This window comes from Ammospiza caudacuta, chromosome 12 (assembly GCF_027887145.1).
Source record: "Ammospiza caudacuta isolate bAmmCau1 chromosome 12, bAmmCau1.pri, whole genome shotgun sequence".
Taxonomy (NCBI): Eukaryota; Metazoa; Chordata; class Aves; order Passeriformes; family Passerellidae; genus Ammospiza; species Ammospiza caudacuta.
The window spans coordinates 4,790,513-4,816,892 of NC_080604.1; the positions used below are offsets into that span (position 1 = coordinate 4,790,513).

The window sequence follows — 26,380 nt, forward strand, 5'->3', positions numbered from 1 at the left end:
CATCTCAGAGCTCAGGTGAATTACTGCAATGAACCACTGACCATCAACTGCATGTCTGTATTTCTAATTCTATTCCTACCCTGGCAATAACAGGACTTTTAAAAATTCAGAATCCACCTTCCAGAGCTTTACACTTTGCACAAGGGAGGAATCCATGAACCTGAGCAAACCAAGCTCCTTTCCACAGTGAAATTCCCTATAAAACCTTGGCCTGGGGGCACAGTTGGACTCAGTACCTGCCTGGTGGCTGTTTTTCTTAGAAGGGCTTTTAATAAAGTTACTGGAAGACACAAAATATCCCTGGAGATTTGGATTTCTGGCTGGAGCATAAAGCCATCCCTAAGAATTGGAAGGCATTAATTTAGAGCAGGCAGTCTGCCCCATTTCCTGCTCTGGAGATCCTTTTTGCAGAGTGCAATTCCAAACCTCAGAGTGGCAAAAAAATGGAACAATATTCAACCTTCAAAATGATAAAAATCACCAGCAAAACTCAAATGTGACTGTCTCAACTGGCAGACAAATCACAGAGATTTTTTTTCTTAATTAAAATATGTACTTTTAGGACGTATATTTGCTATTTGATAGCACAATTATCATAAAAAATTACACCAACAATTAACTGGCTACCTGAAAATAGCAGTACACAAAATAAACAATCATTAACGACATTTTAAACTCAGGTATTTTAAAAATACATTCTTAATATTCTTAATCTACTGCATTCATGTTATTGAGTGGGGGAAGTCATCAGAGGTAGTTACAGTTCAGTTATTTAGACAGAAAAACAAAGAGAAGTTAATTTGGGTAATCAAGATAAAGAAAAGGAAGCTGTAAACTCTTTATATCCTCCTGTGCCAAATAATTTTAAGGCTGCACTTTGGTATAAAATATGAACAAGGAAATGAAGGCAGAAAGAAAGGTGATAGAATCACCACTGCTGAGAGATCCTTCCTCCTTCCAGGCACAAATACTCCCCCATCCTTCTCTCCTGGGTGCATCATTTAGAATTGTCAAAAGGAGGAGTATTTATTGATATTTTGATAGCATCATGTGAAATAATTCTTTAAAAAGACAATATTTTTTTATGTAATTCTGAAAATACTTTCTTCTTTTCTGTTTGGAATGATAAATAAAATAAATGTTGTTTGGGCTGGAGAAATCCATCTGAGTTTTTTATCATTTTTCTAAGCAAGGATAAAAAAATCAGAAAGTTTAGAATAGCATTTCTAATATCTGCATTCTGAAGCTGATTTGAAAGTTCTGAATTTAAATATAAGTATTTTTTCACATGCTTTTGCCTCACTACGATTCTTGTATTTTGGAAAGGACTCGTGGCACCTTTACTGACTAAATTCTTACTATGAAAGTCATGGACTTCACCAAACAAAATTCCCAAGAAAAGCCTCCCCTTTATCTGCTGCAGGCCTTGAGGAAGAGCCAACGACACAGAATAACAAAGTCCTATCACTATTTTGGAAATTATTTCCCTCATTTGGAAATATTTATAATTGGAAGAAGTGTTTGGAATCAACCAAAGAAAATAATGGAATTATGTTGCAAGTGCTGAGAGGGAACCACTGTGCTAAACAGGAAGTTTTAGATAATCCTTCTATGCATTCAATAAATAACTTCACTTACAATTCAGAAATGGATTAAAACATAAATTTAAAAATGTATTTAAAATAGAAAAATAATATTTTTAAAAGAGTTCAAACTGCAAATTGCTTTGCAGGAGCAGAAGTAGCTCAGTACCTGCACTGGGATTAGCTGTAGATGTGAAATATTCCAGCAGAGATTTCTCTGAGTCTGGTCAGCCATTTCTATGCCTTTTCTATATTTTTTAAACGCACATTTAAGTAGAAAATTCTCTAGCTCACAAATGCCAAAAAACCCCAACAACCCACCCTGGAAATCCTGATTTAGGAAGGTGGCAGTGCTCTACTGGAAGGAAATCAAATTTGGGGTAATTTGAGCTACTAGAAGGAAATCAAATTTGGGGTAAACAAGCTGTAAACAGTGATTGCTGCTTCCCTGATTTTCATTTTTCCAAGTTACCTTTACTAAATATAATACTTTGGAATGAGATTATTTTTCCTAAATTACTACATTTCTGCAAAAATTTTCTGCTCTGTTTATGGCCTTAACTTGCAACCTTTCAAAAACTTAATGTATTGTCTATAGTTCTGATAATGAGATCAGCAACAATTCTCTATTTTGATCTCAACTACTAAAACTCAACATTTATAAAAATTTATAAGAGTTCCTTTAGTACAGCACATAATACACAGGCTGGGTCACAAAGTAAATGATTTTATCACTACAGGGTCATAGGCTGACAACAAACTCTTTTGTGTCAATTGTTTATTGATAATTAAGAATGAAAATATTTTATCTGAAATGTAATTGGTTAATTTTTCAAGCAACAGCATTTCCTGAGCTTGCTACTTATTCAAGTATATAATTATTAAATCTTATTTTAAGATATTTTCTACACAAAGACTGTAGGTAAAATTCTTGTTTCCAGTCATACCTCAGGAATAATTTTCAGACTTTAAAAAAATATTCATTTAAATATTTTTATTTTTTTATTTATTTTTAAATGAATATAAAAATATTCATTTAAAAATGCAGCTATTGTGCATTTCATCCAGACCAAAGGAATATGCAGATGAATTTGGGGTCCTTGCTTTGTAACTTATCCTGTCTCCTTTCTCCCTTCCACTCCATATCTACATTTTCACAATTTCACTTCAGGACAGCAGTATTTCATATATATGCAGTATTTAATTTCAGTATAGCACTCACCAGCAGTGCTAAAATTGAGAAACTACTGAGAAATTACCAGAAATCTGGCATTGCCCATTTCCCAGATAATTCCAAAGCACTCAGACCTATGTTTGCCTGCCTGTGTTCTCTGAGCAGTTGAACTGTGGAAAGCATCTCCTGCCCTTGTTGATCAAAGACCAGCAGAATTATTGACCTGCCCCATCTCAGAGGAACTAAAATCCAAAACATTCTTAACTGCACAAAAAAATTCACTCCACACTGCAAAGGCCCGAGCTTGTATCCCTCAGCTCCAGGATAAACATGGGCAGTAACTGTTGTTCCTGACTGGAGAGAGGATGATGGAAAATCACATCCCTAATTCCGACACTGATCTCCTCATTAAGCTCAGCATTAAGCCCAAACTCAACAGGGATTTACCAGGCAGCCCCAGCTCTGAGCAGAGCCCAGGGCTCGTTCTGCACCTGCAGGGCACCAGCAAAGAGGGGCTGAACTCTGCTCCCATCCCTCCTCTGCAGCTGGCAGGGATTTTACACTCACCAAAGTGGAATTATCACAGAACCATCACAGGATGGTTTGGGTTGGAACCTTAAAGCTCACCCAGTGCCACCCCTGCCATGGCAGGGACACCTCCCACTGTCCCAGGGTGCTCCAAGCCCCAGTGTCCAACCTGGCCTTGGACATTCCAGGGATCCAGGGGCAGCCACAGCTGCTCTGTGTCAGGACCTCAGCACCGTCACATCAATGGAGAATAAAACACAATTCATTCTCTGGTTCTTGCCCTCTAGGGAATCTGGAACCAGGGTGATGGAGGTCCCTGCCATGCAAGGAGATGTAGGGATTGTAAATCCTAGTTTTCCAGAATGGGTTTTAAATCTGGTTATATGTTTCTGTTAAATTATTTGATAATAGGCTTAAAGATTTCCTGTGTCACTGTTTTAAATAAGATCCTACAGCAGTAAATCCTGTTCCTTGTTTAGCACATGATATTGCTGTCAGAAACTCTCATTCCACACGTGAAATGCAACCTGCATGGAAAAAAACTTTTCACCAATGTGATGAAAAGTAGAATGACTTTACTCAGTATTTTTGGCTCTGCACAAGAAGGAAAGGCTGCTTGGCAAATCAAGGCTCATGCATCTGATTAACAGCAAAATACAGCTGATGCCTACACTAATATTGACCCATTCAATCCAATTTAACACTGGAATTTCACTGTTAGGAGAGCCACTGAAATATCTGCGGGCTAACAAGCAGGGTCAGGAATCTGTCCTGGGACACAGTCAAAACTGGCTGCAGGAATGGTTTGCTCTGGGTTTAGTTTACACAGGCAGGCTCAGGAGAAAGTCACTGAGGGCTCACACAAATATCCACAAAACTTCTCAGTCCCTCCTGAAAACAGCAAAAGTTGTTCCTAACACGGTGTTGGTTGAAATAGAGACAGATCCCTGATCCCAGCCTTCTCTCAGAACTGTGTGAGAATTATGAGTGAAAAGGAGGAGAAGCAGAGAGAATCCCTTTCTCATGGTGCTCTCCTCCAGATCTATGCTGAATAATGAAACTTTATGATAAAACATCAGGTGAATCTGCCTGAAAGTTTTGAAACTGGCCTGACATAACTGCTTCTTTTAACTGCAAATAAATGGCGAATAAATCACGATTCCAAACTCTGCCTCTGCCAGGCTGAATTCTGGGGGGATGAAGCTGCAGCATCCCTGTGGCCCCTGTGCCAAGCTCCTGCAGAGCGTGGGGAGCAGGATCTCTCAGAGTGCAGTCACACAAACACAACATCTGTGCAGGTCAGCGAGGGGAGAGGGAATTTGACACAGTCAGGAGAGAAATCCATCAAATCACACAAGCCGGGGGTTGTGACGTACCATTGACTAAGCTGGCATTTGCATTATCAGTGGCATTTGCACCTGCTGCACCATCTGTGGCTGGAGGAGGGTGGGAGGAGGGATGGGAAGAATCTACTGAGCAATAATGGATAAAAAAAAATAATAATAAATAAACAAAAAAGCACAACAACAAAACAGCAAATAATAAATAAATAATAACAGCAACGCAAACGAATGCACGTGACAGAGCGAAAAGCCTTCGTGGCTTTGTTTGCTCTCAAAATCAAAGAGTTTGAAATTAATTAACACAAATTTCCAAAGCAATGTGGCATTGGGAAGGTGTCACAAAGTAAGCTGAAAACTCAAATAGTAACAACAACAATAATAATAACAATAATAATAACAAAAGATAAATATGAAACACATTTAGCAAAGTTAAAGGAGCTGGTGAGAACTGGCTGTACACAGTTCTGTGTACCTTGCTTTAGTCCTTTTATGTGTTATTTTTCTGTACTTTAATGTAATTTATGCATTTTTAGAGGGGTTGAAATGTTTCCTTTGGAGTTAATTTACACAATGCATGTGTAGCTTTAAAATTTGCATTTTAAAATGCATTATATCTACATCTATACATACTTCTACATAGGACAAGGGTAAATATTTTATGTTTTAAATAATTTTGCCCATTTTGATTTATCATCACTGATGCATCCCAGTCTAACAGGGCTCAATCCATGTCCTGTCATCACCCAGGTAAAATGATTATTGATCTGAGTAGAAACATGGAATTTTCCTATATTTTATGTGGAAAAGGCAAATATAGCCTTGAGGAGAATAAGGGGTTATTTTAAATCCAGATAACGGACATGAGACATTTCCTGGTTTGTGATGGCATGAAAGAAGAATCAGAAAAGAAAACCTCTTCTTCTTTTCAGTCACTATCCACATATTAGAAAAAACTGGACAAGAAATCTTTCCTAACAGGAAATTGAAAAACTTGAAGAAGGTTTTATCATTTTACTATGTTTTTTATAGTGAAGTTCAATAAAATAGTCTCTGCAAATAATAGCTAAAATTTATTTTGTTTTGTTTCTGGTGGTTAGTTGCTCACAACAGAACCAAGTCCTCCCATGGATCCTGACTGAGACTTCAAACTGCTCCAGTCCTTGCCCCACAGGGATTATTTCATGCTGTACTGGGCTGGTACTGCAGAAGAATGGGCTGATTTTATTTACAAATGGTAAATTGGGAGAAGAAAATAAACAGCTCCCAGGATTTAAAAACACACCCTGTGCTACTGCATGGAGGAAAATTTCAATTGCAAATTTGATTACTGTGGTGGCAACGACTTAAACTGTTTTGGTGACTCGTGCTCGCTCTTTATTCCGTTCGGATCCCCACCCCAACCAGCACAGCGTGAGCTGCTAACAGCAAATCAAGTATTCCACATGAAATACTTTGCAATTTGCTTCTGGAGAACAGCTGATTATTCCAGCTGAACGGGAAGATTTGCAACACCAACAATGCCTGCTCACCAAAAGATTTGGCACCAGCAATCTTGTTGATTTGAAATATTTTTTTTAATTTCAACTTGACTGATTCAAAGATGATTATTTCAATCAGCAGTTGCCCCCTGATTTGCACCATTGGATGGGGTACAATTCTTACTCTACCTGGAAGCTGCTGTTCCTCCTCCTGTTTCACACCTGCATGATGATTTTTAAAGTGTTAATGAACAATAAAAGCACACACCCACACAGACTGAAAGGGGCAGGGTTTCTGAGAACTGCAGGTTTATGTTCCAGAGGTTTTCATTTGAGCTGGTGCCTCCATCTGCCACCAGCTCTGCCCAGGCACGAGCACAAAGTTTCATCAGAAAATGTGGAGGAATTCTCTATATTATGGATTATTTATATTTTAGGTGTTTATACAGAGCCATGTTCAATTAAATTCTGTGTCTGCATCCAAATCCTAACACACTTCTGTAAGAATCTCTGTCTCTGAGTAAGTTACAGCCACAATGTGGGGAAAACTCCCTGATTTCTCTTTTCCTGCCTTTCCAGGCTCTTCCCTGTGAAACCTGAAATAACCAGCAGTGTCCTGAGCAGAGCCCAGGGAGCCCAGCCCAGTTAAACCCAGCACAGGGAGCTCTCAATCCCACAGGGCTGAAGCTGCTCCTCCTCTCCCCCAGATCTGAACGACAGCAAGAGCAAACTCCAAGGTGCTGCTCCAAACTGGTCTGGCATAAAAGAGTTTTCCTTTGTGAAGTTTCAGTCTTTTCTCCTTTTAATTCTCCTGGAGCCCCGCCCCCCCCCCCCCCCCCTTACCCATGCCTGGCAGCTATGCTGTATTTCTGTGCAGAAATGAAATGGTAAACATTTCATTTAGTAAAAAGGGATTTCCTCTAAGCAGCAAAGAGTCAAAGGGAGACACTGAACATGCTCAGAAATGGAAATTGTAGTCCTGAAAACCATTTTAATTTGGCCTTCCTATCTGCAGTTTCATATAAAATGATGGAAACAAAAAAAAAAAAAAAAGGTGGAATCATATTGCCTGAGAGATAGCAAATAAAATGTTCAGTAAAGCTTTAACTGCTTTTTTTTTTAATTAATAGCGACCACTAGAAAGAGCAAAAATGTCTGAAAAACCTGTATTAATTGGCCCTTAATCATGTCTGAAAGACAACTATTCTTAGGACAGACTTGGAATGAAATTGTGGAAGCAGAACAATTTACAAGACTGCACAAAGAAAAACTGGCAAGGACAGACATTAAATCACGTTTCTGCTTAGTGTGCAGCTCATAAATTAGCAAATGCTTATGACATCACACTGTAATAAGGTGAAAAGCCCAAAGAGGCTTCTTGATTTCATTAACTGATGCAGGACATGAAAGTAAAACTGTCTGCTAACATTTACTGCTACATTCTTGGCTTTTACTATTCTTAGCTCGACCTTTACACCTGAAGAAATTAAAATGCCTCTCAAGTCAGCCACTGACATTAAACAACCAGGCTAGCAAAGAGCCACAGCTTATCTTTATTTTAATCCTGCAGCTCCAAGACAGATGCTATTTCCATGGCCAAAGGGTTTTTTTTTCCTGGGGAAAAAATATTGACTTGATAGAAAAGCACAAAATCTTAGCACACTGTAGGTGAGCATGGATTCATGTAGAGAAGCCACAGCAACTGGAGCATGCCCAGGTATCCCCTTGCAATTCAGTATGGACTGGGAGCCTGCAGTTTCACACTGGAAAAACATCTTGTTATCCAATGGATTTATTGGTTAACAGCTTCTGCTGTTTTTCTGTGTGACATGTGATGATAAAAATGTGTCATAAAAACAAAAAAAAGGCAGTTTGAAAAGTCCCATGTATTTGTCAAGAGCGGAGGAGAGCTCTGGCTGCACAAAGCCCAGGAGCTTTCTCTGGAGCATCCTGGTGATGGGAAATTTACCTTTCTTGTCTTTCTTCTCCTCCTCTTCTCCCCCAGCTCCCAGCAGAGTGAAGATGATGCCAGTCTGAGAATTCACCCCCACAGCAGTCACCAGCATCCGCCCAGAGCCTTCCATGACATGGGTGCCTGAAAAGAGGCAAGACAGGTTACAAAGAGCTAAAAATAAATGTAAAAAATTATGCAAGGCTTTTCTGAAAGTATTTGAGTATTTGAGAGAGATTTGCTACACTTTATAAACCTATATTGAGGGGTATATTACCACATAACCAAAATAAACCCTGTTGTGCATTATTCTCAACCAAGAATTAATGCTTAAGCACAAACCTCAGGCTGCACATCCATCACCATCAGACTCTTTTTTTTAAAAGAAAAATTGTCACCAACCAAGTTTATCTTCTGCAAGAAAACAGTTTCAGCAAAGCATCACAAATACACAAATTAGGTTAAGAAAACTACCCCAAAATAAATTTCATTCAAACCTAAAATCAGAAAATATCTTTAAAAGCCAGCAGAGATTTGGTTGGTTCAGTTGGAAAGGGAAAGCGCTGCAACCTCGCTCAGAAATTTATCAGAGCCTCCTTTAAGATGTGTCACTATTTCCAAATACCTTTTAATTAAGAACTTGCTATTTGTATCCCTGTGTTTTGTTCTGAGGGAATCTTCTCCTGAATTGGATGACAAAGGTGGATAAAAATATCCTCCAAAAAGTGCTCTTGGCTCCTGGGCTCCCAGAGCAGATTTGGCAGGCAAAGAGGAACCCAGCACAGCTCAGGCTGAGCTCTGCACACCTGGAGAGGGCAGAGCAGGCAGAGGGGATGGGATGGGGTGTGGGGGGGTCCCAGTTGTGGGTTTCTCTGGGTCTGGATTGAAGGCATTTGAATGGTAGTTCATGTTCAGACTCAGGTGTTTATTATTTCTTATCAGTAAAAGTCTCACTGCTGGGAGTTCAGCAGCTTTTCATTAGAAGGCACAAAATGGCCAACAATCTCTTGTTACAAGGTCTTTTAAGACTAAACTATCCAATTAAGAACTGACACCTGGATTATTTTCCCTTTTAACCCAATAACTGATTCCAAAGAGCTGCAATGTGGACTTTTCTGCCCAATTACAAAATGCCACCCAAACCCATGGAGAAGGAGGAAGAAGAAGCATGGAGAAGAAACCCAGGGTGACACCCTGTGCCCTCCATCTTGCTTTCATCCACAACACACTAAAAATCCCAAAACTAAATTTCTCACCAAGTGATACAACTACACTGCTCTCTATAATCTATTTCACACTTTTGTGGATTCTGGTTTATCTTGAAGTCTGGGAAACTTTCTCCATGAATGAGGGTCAAAGTCAGAGCTTCCCTGGGGGTCAGAGCACCCCAGAGCAGACAGAGAAATATTCCCTGTGTGCCCTGGGTTTCCACAGTGGGGCAGATCTTACCTGACAGCAGCATTGGGTCTTTGTCCACGGATTTGCGGACCTGGTCGGACTCTCCAGTCAAGGAGCTCTCATCGATTTTCAGGTCATTGCCTTGAATAAATATCCCATCAGCAGGTAGAAGGTCACCTGTGGTCAGAACAGGGCAACGGAAAACCTCCATGAGATTGTTTTTATAATCACACTATGGTTTTGTTATAAAATCACAATTAATTGCATGAAAAGGTGAAATGAAAGAAGAAAGGAAGGAATTACTCCTGATTGTGTCCACATGAGCCACAGTAATGCAGTCCAGCCAGGAAAGGCCTTTATTGCAAAAATGTTCTGCTTCATGCTAACCCAAAATTCAAATTTATCACATTTGCCTCACAATGGACATCTCCATCATGGCGGTTTGCCAGGGAAGTGCTCCTCACATCACCTGAAGGTTTGTCCATCAGAGTTCATAGGAATTAACAGCAACTAATGAATAGCTGAGCTGCCCTTTCCCCTTCCCCCTCAGGAAGCCCTTAGGTAAGTCCAGGAGAAATGTGATGGCTGATGGAAGGGGGATATTGCTGGAATTAACAAATTCTTCCAGAGCACACAGAGTGTGCAGGAGTTCCTGCTGGAGTCTCTCACTCCACTGGAGCACAGGGCTTTCCCTATGGCATGGAATTATCAGGCACCTCATTTGGGGGATCAATCTGGATCTGAAGCAACTCATGAGGTGATCACAGAGGCCCAATTCCCTTCTACACAACATTTAAAAACACTTCCTCTTGCCCCTAACTGGACAGAAATAAAAATAAATTAATCTGAATAATGTAATCCTCTGTGATAATTACCTTTGTATGAATAAATAGAGAAAACCAGAAGGACAAATACAGAAAACTGGAAGAACAAACACAGAAAACTGGAAGGAACTGGAAATCTGACCAGTCCTTGCCAGTGAAAGAAATTTCCATCAATTGAATTGATTTCCTAGTGCAACTTTACAGCAGGTCTTCATGTTCTCCTTTTGCCCTGACAGCTCAGGTGTCACCTCAGCATGGCCAACTCTGATTTTCTGTCCTATAACCCTGCCAGGGAAGTGTGTCCAGAAGGGCCAGCAGAGCAAGCCAAGGCTCCAAAGGCCGTGCACTCACCATATTTGACTTGTGCGATGTCCCCAACCACGATCTCTGCCACGGGGATCTGGATGACCTGTCCCCCTCGCACCACGGTGAACTTCTGCTCCTGCTCGATGCGGCTCTGCAGCCCCCGGAACTGCTTCTCCTTGCTCCAGTCGTTGAAGGCAGTGACCAGGACCACGCAGATGACAGACAGGAGGATGGCAGCACCCTCAATCCAGCCGGCTTCGGCCTCCCCCTCATCCTCAGCTCCTCCTGTTGCAGTACCACACCCTGCGGAGATGGTAAGGATCGCTTTAGGGAAGGTCGGGTGCACCACAAGAAATGAAATTTGCTGTGATGTGACAAGGTGAGGGGACGGAGCTGCTTTTCCAAGCCCTGCCTGCTGATGAAACGTGGCAGAATGGAGGAAAAGGACAAATAAAGAGATCTGTGAAAAAGAGGAAATAAATAAATCAACAGAAATCTTTGTCCTTTTGATTTTTCTTCTGAGCTACCCATCCTTGGTGAACCCAAATGGAAGGAGAAAGCACCAATTCTGTTTTAGATAGAGGACTCAGAGCTTCACCTGAGCCACCAAAACCTGCAGGGTAAGAATAAGAATAATACTGAAGAATATGAATAATACTGAAAAATAATACTGAAGAATAAGAATACTACTGAAGAATATGAATAATACTGAATAAGAATACTAAAGAATGTGAATAATATTGAAGAATATTAATAATACTGAGAGTAATATTTAAGAGTAAGAATAATACTGAATAAGAATAATGCTAAAGGTGACAAGAAGGACTAAAACAATAAATGACATTAAGTAATGCAAAGCAATGGCATTAAATTCATATTAACACCCTGCCAGATTAAATTAAACAATTTTAACACAAATTTTTTAAACAATTTTCAACACAATTTCTGAATGTTCTGAACTAAACACACTTAAAGGGAGCACTCCTTAAAAAAATACTGGGGTCAACTGAGTTTATGAGCATTTCAATTTGATAATGAATATATTAAGGAACACTGAGTAAAAACAATTCCCTGATATTAATTCATCAGTCTTCCCTACAGAGAAATGCACTGGGATGCTTCTAGAACTGCAAGTCCATTATTCTGCCAAAAGCAAAACAGCATTAAGAGAACCACTCTGTTCTGAACTGTTAATTCTGAATTACTTTATATACATCTGCTAATTATTTATTTCAATTAAAATTTAAATGGATAATATTCACCAAAAGAAAGTGAATAGCTCTCCTTCTTACTGGGAGAAATACTGGGCAGCCAAGGGCACATTCCAGAGCCACAATCCAGAGAAATTCCAGCTGGTGGGAGACAGGAGAACTCAGCCTGGCCAGCAGAGCCTCCTCTCCTGGGGGATCTGGGAAGAATTGTTCCCATTTTCCATGAAGGATGGGACCAGGCAGGGATTTGACATCACTTCTCCACCTCACCCAGGTACCAGCGGGTTCAGCAACTCCGCTCCCTCCCCTGACTGAAGTTTAATTTGGTTTATTCATCACCTCTCACTGGAGAGAATTAACAGCCAGGTTGATTCCTGTATTTAAATTACAAACTGCAGCATCATAATCCATTAACCAGCTGAGTAATTACTCTTGCATGTGAACAATAACAAAACTACCAAAAGTCAAAGGAAGTAAGATGAGCCTGAACAGCCAATAAGAGAGGAAGAAAATGAAAACAAAGGGAGTTTTTAGCCAAGTTCTCTGTAGTTTACACTGAGTTTCTAAGGGCAAGGCAAAGGCTGCTCCCAAGGGCAGGGATGTCCTTCCACTGTTGGCCCACCCGAACCTGCAGCACAAGAACCTCACCAAAACCACTTTTACAGCACTCGAGGAAGAAATTAAAAAACTTTTTTAAGTCCAGTACCTTCAGCTGCTCATTGCCAGCCTAAAATGCAACTCAGAAACCAACCCTGCAACTTCCTCCTGCAGCACAATGGAGGTTTTGGGAAGGAATTATGAATTTTGCTTTGTTTAACCTTAATAATCTCAGCTGGGCTCTGTTGGATTTTAGATTCCTTTTCCAAATCAGCAGATTCACTTTTGTCTTGATTGTTTTAAATTAGTGCAAGTAATTCTGTTTCAGCAAATGTAACACCAGAATTCACTCTCCTTTTTTTCATTAAATATGACTTAGAATTAAATATGATGAATATTCTGTTTTTTTAACAGCAAACCTCCTCTTCTATTTCTCACAAAAGACACATGGCCTGGTCTAGCCACAGTCAAACACTGATTTTATTTCCTTTTCAGATGGTTGAAATTTAACCCAGCTTGTACAAAATTTAAAAAAATCTGCTGCAGAGTAATATTTCCAAGACCCTTCAATGTAAAAAAAAAAAACAAAAAAACCCACCTTGATAAAGAAAAATCAGGTAAAAAATAAATATATTCCTTTACTTGAGCAGTGAGGTTAATTTTGAGTTTGATCTCCATGTTGACATAAATGGTATCATGGAGCATGCAAATAATACAAAATATTATCATTAACATAAAAGGAATTACCTGTAGATACCTTGTAGACTAAGCACAACCAAACAAAAGAATTCATTTTTCAGCTGAAAATTTTGTTTTTATTCCAGCTGAAAAAAATTGTTTGTAGCAATGGAAGAAAATCTGAAGGAAACAGATTGAACTGAGATCAAGTTCTTGGAAAACGTCCCTAAATCTGACAAGCTTCCACACTGAATAAAAAATTATGTTTATGACTTAAAATCATGAGACAATCATCCACAACCCAATGAAAACAACAAAATTTTAAATGCATTTAATTTTCTTTTCTGTTCCTTTCAGCTGACCATGATAAATTCGGGTGGAGCAGAGGTGGTTGAAGGGAGGAGGGAATTTTAGGAGTAGAGGAATTTATTGCCAGACCTCATTAAAACCTTTGAGAGGATGGAGGAAATTCTGAGTTGATTTTTGAGTTGTTAATTGTTGAGATTCAATGTGGCCTCCCTCAAACCCCAGGGCCCAGGCGAGAAGTTGATCAGACCAAGAGAATTTCCCCAAATTTTGCTTTTGCATTTTACACTCTGCAGAAAGGAGAGGTGATAAAAGTGCTACATAAATTAATGCAAAATGTTCTTTTTTTAGGAATAAACTCTAGCAAAAAAACTGCCTGCTTCTTACAAGAGCAAAATTTGAGCAGATTTTTTTTAAAAAAATATGAAAAGCAAGATTTTAAAATCCATCCTCTGCCCTTTACAACATCATCCATCTGTCAGGGAACATTTACTTGAATTATGTGGAGTTCTTGCTTCCAAACTGTTTTAGAGGTGTCCTTTTGATATGGAAAAAAAATAAAGGAAACCTGCATCTCCATTGGTTTGAGTTTGTCTAATGTTTTCTTATATACTTACAGGAAAACAATTGGGTTTTTAGGGTTTTTTTTCTGCTGTTATGGTTTTCTAGAAATTATAGATAGACTTACATGGATTTACAGAAAGAAACTTTATGTATTTATAGGGGGAAAAGACACAAACATCTTAACTCTATATTTAGATTATCTGTCCCTATAGCAGTGGAAAGTGACCCAGCACTGACCTTACACATAAGGAAAAAATATGAAATATTAATAAAATACATCATACTATTACACCTAAGTAGCAAAATTGAATTTAAAGCACCTAATTTATCTAAAATGTTCATATAAACTTGAAAAATTCATGTTGAGGTATAAGATTGGTGTTCTGCCTTCACAGAGAGCACGTGGCTCCCAATGCTACCCAAAAATCTGCCTGAGCTTTTATTGAAATGCACAGAGTGAAAAGCAGCACAAAAGAGTTCTTAACATGCAGATGTGGTTTGTGGCAGGGTTTCATTCCACGACAGCAAATTGTGATGTTCTCATCTTAAATTCACTTTAACAGAAGCTCTATCTGTCAGAAAACCCAAATGCAGAGAGGTAAAAAAGTTTAAAACATGGAGCTCTTTTTTCGCACAATTTTGAATGTGCCTTGGCCAAAGTCACAGAAATTGTGCAGGGCTTAAAACTGAGATGCTGAAAACCAACAAGTCAAGGCTGCAAAGGGCTGGGACTCCTTTGGCACAAAAAAAAAAGCTGATGGAGCCCTAAAATGGATCAATTTATCCCAAAAGGAACACCCGGGTGAGCTGGAGCTCCCCAGGAGAGGGAGAACCTGGCAGCACAGCCTCAAAAAAGGCTCAGAAACACAAAAAGGGACCAAGGGGACCCTTGTGCCCATAAAATACCTGAAAGGACGTTTCTAGAACTTTGTGGAAGGAGAACAGAACTTTAAAAAGCTTAAAAGTGGGCCAGAAATAGATCAGCAAAGCTGATGGAAAAGTGTTCTACCGGGGGGGATGAAAGGAAGGAAAAATCCAAAGGAAAGGAAAGAATAGGGAAGAGAAAGAATGGAAAAGGAAGAATGGAAAAGGAAGAATAGGGAACCCATCACAGGCAGGGAGCCCAGCTGAGGCAGCAGCAGCTGGATTTCCATCTCTGCAGGGAATGGAGAGCTCCAAACCTGCCCAGAATTTCCATTCTCAGCCCAGCTGAGGCGGCAGCAGCTGGATTTCCATCTCTGCAAGGATTGGAGGGCTCCAAACCTGCCCAGAATTTCCATTCTCAGCCCAGCTGAGGTGGCAGCAGCTGGATTTCCATCTCTGCAGGGACTGCTGGGCTCCAAACCAGCCAGGAGTCTGGAGGGCTGAGCAAACACCCAGATACTCACCTGGGCTGCACTTCATCTCAAGAAAATTCAAAACTGGCCTGAGAAACCTCCTCTGCATGAATAGAATTTAATTATATGGAAGGGTTTAGAAAGAAAAAATTGAAAATAAAAAAGGGAAGAGAGGCATAGGTTATTAAAGGGAAAGTTAGAAAAAATTTGAATGTGCTTGCAGTGAAAAGGGGAAGAAGGAGAGGAGGAGGCACAAGAACAGGTTAAAGCACTTCAGGAACAGTGAGCAAGAGGCAGCATGAGGTAATATCTGTGGCTGTTATTAATAATTTCAACTTAGTGAAAGCTAGCAAGCAGGAAAGGGAATTAATAGAAGTCCACAAAAAGCCAGACAGCATCACCTGACAGCTTGGCAGGCTCATGTCCTGTTGGATCTGGAGTGCTTTTACACCATTTCAATGTACATTTCTCCCGATATCACCCAAATCTGGGCACATACAGGAGGAGGCACACGGGCTCAGTGCAGCTAAAAAGAAATATCTGCTTAAAATTTCCAACAGCTATCAGGAGATTCTTTAAGCTGCTTTGAATAACATAATGATTATAATTACAAACTATACAATCCTGAGCTGCAGCACAGTAATTTTTAAATCAGAAAAAGTACATTTTTAAAAATCTGGGAACATCTGTATTCCTAAATCCCAACCTACAGCACATACCTCTCAGCTACTCATTTCAACCTACACACTGCTATTTTTAAGCTGAGAATACCTTGTGGCATTTAAATTCCCTAGGAAAATCTCCTCACACCCCCAGAGGTAATTTTTTAAGTCAGTCAAACTGGTTTTGTCACCAGAAAGACAACAGCTCCCCGGTAAAAACTTTTTATTGAATCTCTTTCTCTCTAAAGACATTTTTTCCCTCGCTGCAGCTCCAGCACTGATGTTATTAAAGCAAATTGAGCAGCACAAAGTTACAGCTCTGTCATCAGCTCTGCTTCCCAACAGCACCACTGATGATTCTAACTTTCCAAATGTATTTAGCTGTGTAAGAAAAGGAACAATAACCCAAAAATTACGTGATAAAACCCATAAATTCCCCTCCTTAACAAGGCTTCTCGAGCTGTAACAAACACTGCAGCGTTCATTTCTGCAGATCCCTCCTGGTGTCTTGTCTTTTGCTCCACAAGGAGTCCCAGGAGCGATTGGCACCACCACTCCTGCCCCAAATCCTCCTCGGCACGACGATGCATCAGCAGATGTTGAATCACTGCCCACGAGGGCAGAGCAGCACTGGGCTGGCTCCGAGTCACAGCCCAGGCACAGGGGCAGAAATCTCTGCAATTTCACCCATTTCTGCCTTTCCCTCGCTCCCCCCAAAGGTTCAGGCAGCCTGACCAACATTTCCAAGTGAGAGGAATGGTGGATTTGTCTTTCCAAACAAGCTGGTAGATAAAACCAGCGCTGAGAGAGAAAAGAAACGATGGGGAGGATTCCTTGTTTGATGAATGGAAAAAGATATTTGTTTTTACAAATAAACTGTAGGTTTGCTGATAAATGAAATTAGACATTGAAAGAAGGAAGAAACAATAGGGAAGAAAACCCCCTAAATTTTGTAAGAATTAACAATGAAAAGGGAGGGTTGTGCATTAGAAGGAAATGTTTGGTATCAGGTGTTTTGGGAAGTCTGAAGCTCTCAAGTACCTCGGAAATGGGGAAACAGAAAGGAAATGTGGCTGGGAAATTGGGATAAAAAGAATTGAGTTATACTTTAGAGGGAAAGGGAGGGTTATACATTAGAGGGAAATCTTTGGGATCAGGTGTTCTGGGAAGTCTGAAGCTCTCAAGTACCTCAGAAATAGGGAAAGAGAGAAGGGAAATATGACTGAGAAATTGGGATAAAAAGGAAGCTGTGCCCTCCAAAAATTTGAGAGATTCCAGAGGAATGCCCCATGGCCTCTCCCTTTATTCAAATAAAGTAAAAGGACTCCTCTGTCTCCTTTTGGACATAAACCCCTGGTGTTTGTGGGTTAATTTTCCTAACACAAGCAACCTGCAGGATCAGTGTTCTCCAAACCCACAGAAGGGATTTATGAGGGTGACAAAATTACCCCACAAACATCAGCATTCAGGGGGTTTGTTCACTCATTAAAAGCTACTTTTGGACACGTATTTGAAGCCAATATGAGAATTCCTGGCTTTGTGATCCACCAGTTTGTTATGTAAGGGCTCCAGGGGGGCAGGGAGGGGGAAGCAAAGAGCTGCTGTCCCTGTGGGTTTGTTACGTAACTGCCAGCTCCAGAGCTTCCTATTAAATATTTACACTTTCTTGGCATCTATATGCAAGGAAACAAATCTGGAGGTCCTGTAAGCATAGAAGGATATAGATATAGATTATATTGATTATAGATATAGATGTAGATATAGATATAGATGATATAGATATAGATATATAGATGTAGATGATATAGATATAAAGATATAGAAATAGAAATATATCTAGATTATATAGATAAAGATATAGATGATATAGATATATAGATTATATAGATGATATAGGTATGGATATAGATATAGATAAGATATAGATAAATATAGATGAGGTAGATATAGATATAAATATAGAATTAGATAGATATAGATTATATAGATATAAAGATGTAGATATATAGATATAGATATATATATACAATAAAGATATAGAAATACATATAGATATATAGATGACATACATATAGATCGATATAGATATAAATACAAATATAAATATGCCTAAACATAAATAAAAATATACCTATAAAATATAAGAATATGATATAGTTAGAGTTATAGATATAGATAGATATAGATACACATATATCTATTTATCTCTCTCTCTACCTATATATATATATATATGTATTTTCACACATTCTTCAACCTGATCACAAACTCATGAGCACAGTTCACTGAAATATTCCCTCCATTTCAGGAGCTGGGGTGTGTCAAGCACGATTCTTCTGCCTGGCATCTCCAAGGAAATTCATTTTGGAGAGATCAGGCAAAGGGATGGGTCCTCACTCCACCAAAAGACCAAGCAAATACTTCTACAGTGTTTATATTCAGTTTTGTTTCCTTTTTTTGCCAGAGAAAAAAGAGAGAAATGCAAGGAATAAAAAAAAAAATAAAAAAGAAAAGGAATTTTCATCACAAGTCCTGTTCTAAGGGATTGCAAGAGACAAAGCTTGATGTTGGGTTGTTGTAGCTTCACTTATATTGCTCCAAGCTAGGCATGTCAGGTAAATAAAACCTCATATTCTAAAGGTAAAACACGGTCTCCAAATGCAGGAATCAGACCTTGAAAAGTTGCTCTGTGTTTATTAACAAGGATTCAAGCGCAGTTATTCAACCACTTGACTTGCAAGGGCACGTCCTAGCCGGGTCCTACTTGCAGAATTAATATTTCTGGAGGATCTCTTCCTGGGAAATATGTGAGAAGACTTTTTATGCTGTCCCAAAGTGCTAAATCTCATTGCCTCTTCCCCAGCAGAAAGCTGAGTCGTGCCTGGCACCCTGGCCATGTGTGATGAGCAAGATCCAAGAGTTTTGTCAGAGATCTGCACATCTCTCATGAAGGGAAGGCAGCTGGGGGACCTCAGAATTTGCAGCCCAACACAGATTTGTACAAAGCAGATGTAGGACACTTTGCACTAGGAAATAATTATTTAATCTGCAGGTCCCACGTGACAAAAAAGGGCACATTTTGCACTCTACGAGTCCTCAATGTCTTGTTACTCACACCAGCTTGAGACTAAACTTCTGTCAGGAATTGGCTCCCAAAGCTGATCTGGTGTGGGGAACCCCACAGATTGCAATAAATAAAAACCAATATAAAATAAATGGAAATAAATGAAAAATTAAACTAAATAAAAACCAATTTAAAATAAATGAAAATTTTAAAACTCCACATTGCAATACAAATATCAATTGACTCAAAAAACCCCAGGCAGTGCTGGATGAGCAGGATCTCCTTTGCTCTCTCATTCCAAAGGTGATGGGTTCAAAGTAGAGGAAAGACAAAGTCATAAAGACAGACAGACTGGCTGGATATCCAGCCAGGAAAGCAGGAAATTAAGAATCAAGGATTTTATAATAGGAGGTTTCAGAAAAGACAATTTCTACTAATAAAATTTCATGCACTCTCAGTCTACAAGCAGCGCCTTGCAAGCATTTTAGAATATGGCAAAAATCAAGACAGGTGTATTCTAAAATGACCAGTGGAAAATATCTTCATCAAAACACCTAGAAAAGAGCCATTGCATTCACTTAAATTTCTGCAGCCCTGTACGAACTTGCAGAAAAAGTCTTTCACAAGAATTTTACTTCTGTAAGAACAAACAATTATAAACAGCCTCACAGGCACTGCTAAACAAACAAAAAATACTTTATATTCAAAAAAGACAAAATAATTAAATTAAAAAATCATTCCTCTTTAAAATTCTGCAAGTAATAATTATTTAAGGGATTAATTGAGAGTCTGTGAGCCAAAATTACAGGACAATATATTCCACAGTGCAAGGAAGGCTGTGCTGGGATATTTGCTACAGTAACCTTCTCCCAAAAAGAAAAAGCTCCTAGTATGAACTACAACTATTCCATAAAGAAATATACTTAATATTGTTTAACTCTCTCTGTAGAAACAGTAAAAAAAAAAAAAATCAAATATAGAAATAAATTTGTCAGTAACAAGTGATTCTGACATTTCTCTTCATTTCAGCACAAATATTAATGTCCACAAGGAAAATTCTGGTGCAAGTTGAAGCTTTCTTTGTATTCATGCAGGATATATAAAAATAGAGCTACAAAATTCCCCACATTTAAGTCACTGTTCCAAGAATGCAGAACAGGTGCACATGGTCTTAACCTTAAATAGTTTTGCTCAGTTTAGAAAAAACCCTTTTTTCTCAGGGTTTTTCATGGAAAAAAGCTGGACAGCTTCAGCTCAGAATAAAAATACATTGAGAAATCTGGTTCAGCTGCCAGCCTTGATATCCCCAGGAACTCTACCAGGAAAATGTTTTAAATTCAGACTCCATCAAAAACCAATTTACAGCAATGAAGAACACATAGCACAAACAAGGGATCCCCTTCAGATTAAGTTGTTTAAATGTCATAACTATGAAAAAAAATATATCAATGGAAAACACAAATTCTGTTAGAAGGATGTATGGAGTAAATTGAATTAGCAACATGGGGAACTGTGATCCCGGGGCTTTGGATGGAACACTAATAAATATCATGGGTTAATTCAGAGTAAAAGAAGGAGGGAAATAAATCCCTTTTTTTTCACGATCACATGTTGCAAGACCACATTTAGAATGGGCTATTGTGCCAATGCAAACAAATCATTAGGAATAAAACCAATTAGAAATTAGAATTTCTGTTAGCTTGATATTAGCAGGGAAGTGGCTGTCCATATGCTGGCATTTACTCACTTGGAAAAGTTTAATTAAGTTTGATTTAGAATTCCAACCTTGCTATTAGAAAAAAAATAAAAAATGGCAAAGGGAACGCTGCAGGTCCTGGGATAAAATTGTCCTTTTGAACACGAATGGATGAAGGAAAAAATATATGTAATATCCGGATAATCTGCTAAATTTGGAGCTGCAGCCATGTCAGAGGTAAAGGTGCAGCTGGGTTCTAAAAACAGGAAGAAAGCTCCCATTTCTCATGGAGCAATCCCTGATGACTTGTGGTGCCCTGGGATTTTAGCTTTTATATCTTTCATTTATTTAAAAAAAATTTAGTGTGTAACTCCAAACCCCACAGCCAGTGCCAGCTGCAGCTTTCCCATTTTGGGCAGACACAACAATTCCTCTCCAGGCCTGGCAATCAAGGACACCTCACTGCCTCAGGGCCCAGAGATGGGAACAAAAGGGACTTGGGGGGAGCAAACTTGGGCTCAATGACTTCATTACCTGCAGCTGGGATTGGCAGATTCACCCCAATGTGCAAATGGACCAAACTTATAAAAATTTGAAACTTCTGATCTGTCATTTATTTTGGGTGTAGGCCGTGAGGGGGTTTTGTCTGCCCTAAATGTACCTGCAGGCCCTTCAATAAACAGAACTGCTTTTTATTCCCTTAATTCTGTCTGGCCTCTGATTTTAGGTAGCCCAAAAAGGCCTCACTTCCAGCACTTGGGAAATGCAGCTGGAGGGAGAGGAGGCTCTGAGCACTTCCTCAGCTCCCACTCCGATCACTGAGAGCCCCAGGAAACACAGAAACCCGGGCAAACAAAGAAATGTTTCCCAAAAAGCAGCTCTCAACGGGGCACTCAGCTTTAAATAGAGCCCTGCAGAACGTTTCACATTGACAGAGAGCAACAAATAGCTGAGAAATGCAGGAGCAGAAATGAGAGATGTCTGTCCTGTGCCCATCCACAGAGCCTCTTCCCTTTCTGTCTGAAGCACGGGGATGAAAAGAGCAAATCACTGCAAAAAGGGTTTTGGGGTGGCATCTGCCTCAGTGATGGGTGCTTGTGCTCTTCCATCCCTCTCTGACTGGGTTCTGATAGAAATGAAATGTGTTTGCTTCCAAAAATATTCTCCTCTTTTGGGGGTTTTTGATGCTTTAAAACAAGGCGTTTTAACAGGGAGGATTTAACAGAAATAATACCAAAAATCTACCTGCAAAAACAAAATTGAAAAATGGTTGGCTTTGCCTGGAAATCTTGACAGATGTTTTGAAGTGATACGCACAATAAATAAACTTATCTGGGCTTTTTGTATCTCTTGGTCTTCTCTGGTATTGTTCTTCATGCAAGAAACTTCAGAAATTTGCATTTTCCTATGCCCTTTGTACCATGGCAGAGATTTCTTAAATAAAAAAGTTAACATTCAACACATAGTTCTACAGGCTAAACTTTAACTGCTTAATTCATATTGCTAACTTAAGTGAACTCCAAAAATCTCTATTTCAATGTCACTGGAGCTTCTAAAACCCCAAGAGGAGCAGGGGATGGAGTGGGGATGCCTGACCACACTCACACAAACATTTCTGTAGATGATTGCAGTTGCTCTGGCTGTGTTCTGTGCTAGCAAAAGCTTTTTCCAAGGTCTGATACACTTCACACACCCAGACAATTTAGAGAGAATTTGCCAGCTTCTTCCACCCTGCAGAGAGAGGTTACTGAGGAAAGGTGACTGATTTAACAGGTCCCCAAAGAGTAATTCAGAGTTTTCAGAGCTTCAGGGCTGGAAAGGCACTGATAAGGAGAATTTGCAATTGAGGAGCTTAAACAGAAAAACCCTGCAACCCCAGAAAATTCCAGATTGCCCTTGGAGCCAGTCCTGGAGCACCTGGGCCTCTCCTGATGCTGTCCCTGCCTCGCTCAGGATAAGGAGAAAACCTGGCCAAAGGAGATGGGGAAGATTTGTAGAGCTGAGCCACAAAACCCCCTCATAACCTGCAGTGTTTATTCAGACTTCAGCAAAAACCATTTCTCATCTCCATTCCTTCGTGCTGGAAAGCTTTAGGAGGCGAGGAATGAGCTCAGTAAAAGATTAAAATTCTGTCAGAATGTCTGACAGCAGCAGGCATCAAAAAGTTCTCCCAATATTAGCATGGCCCTATAAAAGCAGTTTAACAGTGCAGGAAATGTGTCCTGAACTGTGGGGCTCAGTTTATTTTCACCCCAAAGGATGGGATGAAATCCCCCCTGAATTCACATCCAAAACCCCCTTCAGTGTGAGCCCCACTGGGACAGGCAGGAGATGGGATTTCTGAGACAAATTCTAAACTGAAATGTTCACCTGGATCCATCCAAAGCTGCAGGAAATTAGCATTCTATATTTTCTGCATATTAATTATCCACACTGAACTGAAACAAGAGGAGCGAAAAGGCAGAGCTTGTGCAAAAAATAAATCAAAATTACTTGTTTAAATGCTACTTTTCTAATAGGAGAGAGATGTGTGTGTTTATATATATCCATGAAAATATGCATATATGCAAAGTGCCTTCCTGTTCAAAAAGATATTTCTGGTTTGTTTCTGTGCTTAAATATTTTTTTTCCAGGTAATAATTTTTCATTCTAATTCAAGCCCACCAACAGGGAGGAACTGTTAGCACAGGCAGATTTTGGGATGCAGCACAGTTTGTCTCAACTCCAACTGTAAAATAATCCTAGAAGCAGATCCAGAAATACTTCATCTTTAAAAAGTCACATCATAAAGATTTTGCAAATTTGAATGCTAATTGGTATCTTAAAGCTGCCAAATTAAAAATTATTTTTAAATCATGATGAGATAAGAAAACATTCCATATTCCTGTATTTTATACTGTTAATTTTATTCCATAAGCTATTAACTTTTGGTAATAAAGATGTTTTCAGAGCTTTTGGGTTCCCATTGATTTGAAGGAATTTTGATTTATTTTTTTTTAAAAGCAGGTAAATATCTTTAAGGTAATATTTTAGCTCCCTTTGTCAACTTCACTGCAATATTTGCATTTTCTGTACTACTGCCACGCTGCTCAAATTTCAAATCCCCAAAGAAAAAGATAGGGAAGTCTTCACAAACAGCTATTCCCCAGTATTTATAATCAGGCTGTCTTCAAGCACACAAAATATGGCTGGAAATAAAACACCACAAATTGGTCTTTACATCCTTCTAAAACACAAAACTCAGCGTTGAGTTTAAATTCTTACAAGATGTAACCAGGTAATTCTTACCCTGGTTACACACCAGGAATTAATGTCTGTGTACAGGGACACTCAGATTATCCTGGGAATTCAGGGAATTTCCATCACTGGAATCTTTTAGAGATAACTCTGATAAATGTCTGTCAGAGAGGGTTGAAGTATTAAGTGTTTGTCAGGGAGGGCTGAAGCTTTTGAGTGTGGGACGGACTAAATCCCCTCCAGCACCCCCTCAGGTGGGTTTGCTCATCATCTCCTGTCTCCCTGGCCTTAGGCTGGTGTAGCCAGGCTGGGATTAGCCAGGCCAGGCTGGAGAGCTCTCTGATTTACCCACCCAGCATTCCTCCTGGCATCATTCTCAATTTAGGGAACCTTGGGGAGCTCTGGGGAAGCCCAGCCTGGCTGTTCTGCCTTCCTGACCTTCCTGGGCTCAGGACCATGGCCAGGTGAGCCCTGCACCCCCTTGTTCAGCACCCTCAAACAGCCCCCAAACCCACAAAACCAGCCAGAACCTCACATTTACCCTCTCCCAGCACCACCCAGCTGGGAGGAACCAGGGTGGCTGCTTGGCCCTGGGGCTCTCTCCAGGAGCATCATCCCAAAGCCCAGGACAGGCTCAGGCTGAGTCCGGCCTGGCCCCTCTCCACGAGGAGACTCCCCATGACCCCATAGCACAAAGGACTCTCACCCATTCACCCATGGAGGAGCCCCCAACCTAAACCTGTCCCTTCTTTTGAGACTAACACCAAAGCAAAGATGTTTCAGAAATTCAGCAGTGTCTCCAGGGAATGACCACCCAAAGGGGCACAATCTCCTCCCCATGAGCTCAGCCTTGTACTGGTGACAATGAGGGTTGGGACACACAGCGCACACACACCCCAACCTGTCTTGCTCTCTGCTCGTGGCTACTTAGACCTGGCATTGAACTAATACTTAGAACAAGAATTAAAAAAAGCAAATTCTTACAAGCACTAAATTTCCTTAGCCAAACAGACTGTGGTAATGTCTCTAGAAGCCATATGCTGCTTCACCTCATCCCTGCTTTGGGAGGAAGGAGGTTAAATGGGGGTTTTGGCAGAACAAGCTGTTTTTAAGAGGGCAAATACTACTGTTTCTCCTGTTTTCCAGGCTGCCAACTGCTTCGTCCCCTTCCTGCTCACAGACTCCTTAGACTGGTTTAAAAAATCCTGGGGGGATCTCACAGTTTAATTTTTATGGTGAATGAGAAAAGAATTTTGAGTGTGTGCAGCAACACTCCTTAAAAGCTGGTTTGCTCACTCTGACAATCAACTCTGCTTTTCAGATTAATCTATTTTATATGAAAAAAATGCTATTTTCTAATAGCTCAGCTTCTCTTGAGAATGCTCCTCCCTGGGCAGCACAATAAAACTGGATCAGTGGGATCTGTTTAGCAGCAAAGATGGTGAAGGATTCCTATTAGGACACATCAGCTTTTAAGGCTCTGTGGTCCTTATACCCCCGATATCCATGATTTCCCATTGATCTCTAATTGCTCAGTGCCGAGAGAACATTATGTAACAGTTTCTGTGCACACTTACAGAATGAAACAAAACCAGCAGAAGCTGGAAGATGTTCACCACTTGTTGTTTTCAGCATCTGCAGCAAAGTTTTGGGAATATTTTCAGTTCTTGTAGGGGCTTTGTACCAACACAGGCCATGAAATGGGGTGTCATTTAGGCTTCAAAGCATTGCAAAGTGTTTAAACAAACTAATTTTGGCTCGTTTTCTTCATATTTTCCCCAATATTTTTTGTTTAATGGAGAGGACTTGAAGAGAGGACAGATTTACAGTGTCCCAAAAAATGTTACTGGGAGACATTGGTTAAAGTGCACACACACAAACTGGGGAGTCAGATTTTCATCTTGATCTTGGGTTTATAACTGGGAGAGCTGGCAAAAGACTTACAGTTGTTTATTTCTGTGTGCTGCTATGATTTTAGGAGGGTTGCAAAACACCTTTAACATTGGCCTCACAAAATAGATTTTTGCGCTGCCTACGTTTGTGCATTTTTAATGCAATCTACATTATCACATTAAAAAAAAATTAAGATGTAAAGCTGCCACAAAAGACTGGAGAATTAACTTTGGTTCAGCTGACTCATATCTGACATTTCTTAGTTTTTCACTCATTAATCAAATTGATTAACTGCATATTAATGAACCTCAGGGTGGCAGATTTTTAGAGACAGGGAGATGCATGCAATGTTTTCCTGTGGAAAATGTCCTGCAATCTTGGATGGGCCCTGCAAGACCCTCAGGATGGAAAGGTCTGGCAAGGGATTTAAAAAATGAATGTGCTTCACTTCACATTCAATAGCCCTCCTGAACTGATATGCTAAGGGAAATGGAGGCTGGGCTGAAAAGGTGAAGACAAGGTAAAAAAAATTGATAAATGCTGCATTAAA

At 39.8% G+C, this 26,380-nt stretch overlaps 1 protein-coding gene across 1 annotated transcript in view; it reads right to left on the reverse strand.

Moving 5' to 3' along the window:
• ATP2B2 (ATPase plasma membrane Ca2+ transporting 2) overlaps positions 1 to 26,380 on the reverse strand; it is a 403,728-nt gene that overhangs the window by 86,220 nt on the left and 291,128 nt on the right. The window contains exons 6-9 of the mRNA XM_058813217.1: positions 10,631 to 10,888; positions 9,507 to 9,632; positions 8,076 to 8,201; positions 4,662 to 4,757 (exon numbers count right to left, since the gene is read on the reverse strand). Coding sequence (XP_058669200.1) covers positions 4,662 to 4,757; positions 8,076 to 8,201; positions 9,507 to 9,632; positions 10,631 to 10,888 — 606 coding nt within the window. The remainder of the gene's footprint in view (positions 1 to 4,661; positions 4,758 to 8,075; positions 8,202 to 9,506; positions 9,633 to 10,630; positions 10,889 to 26,380) is intronic.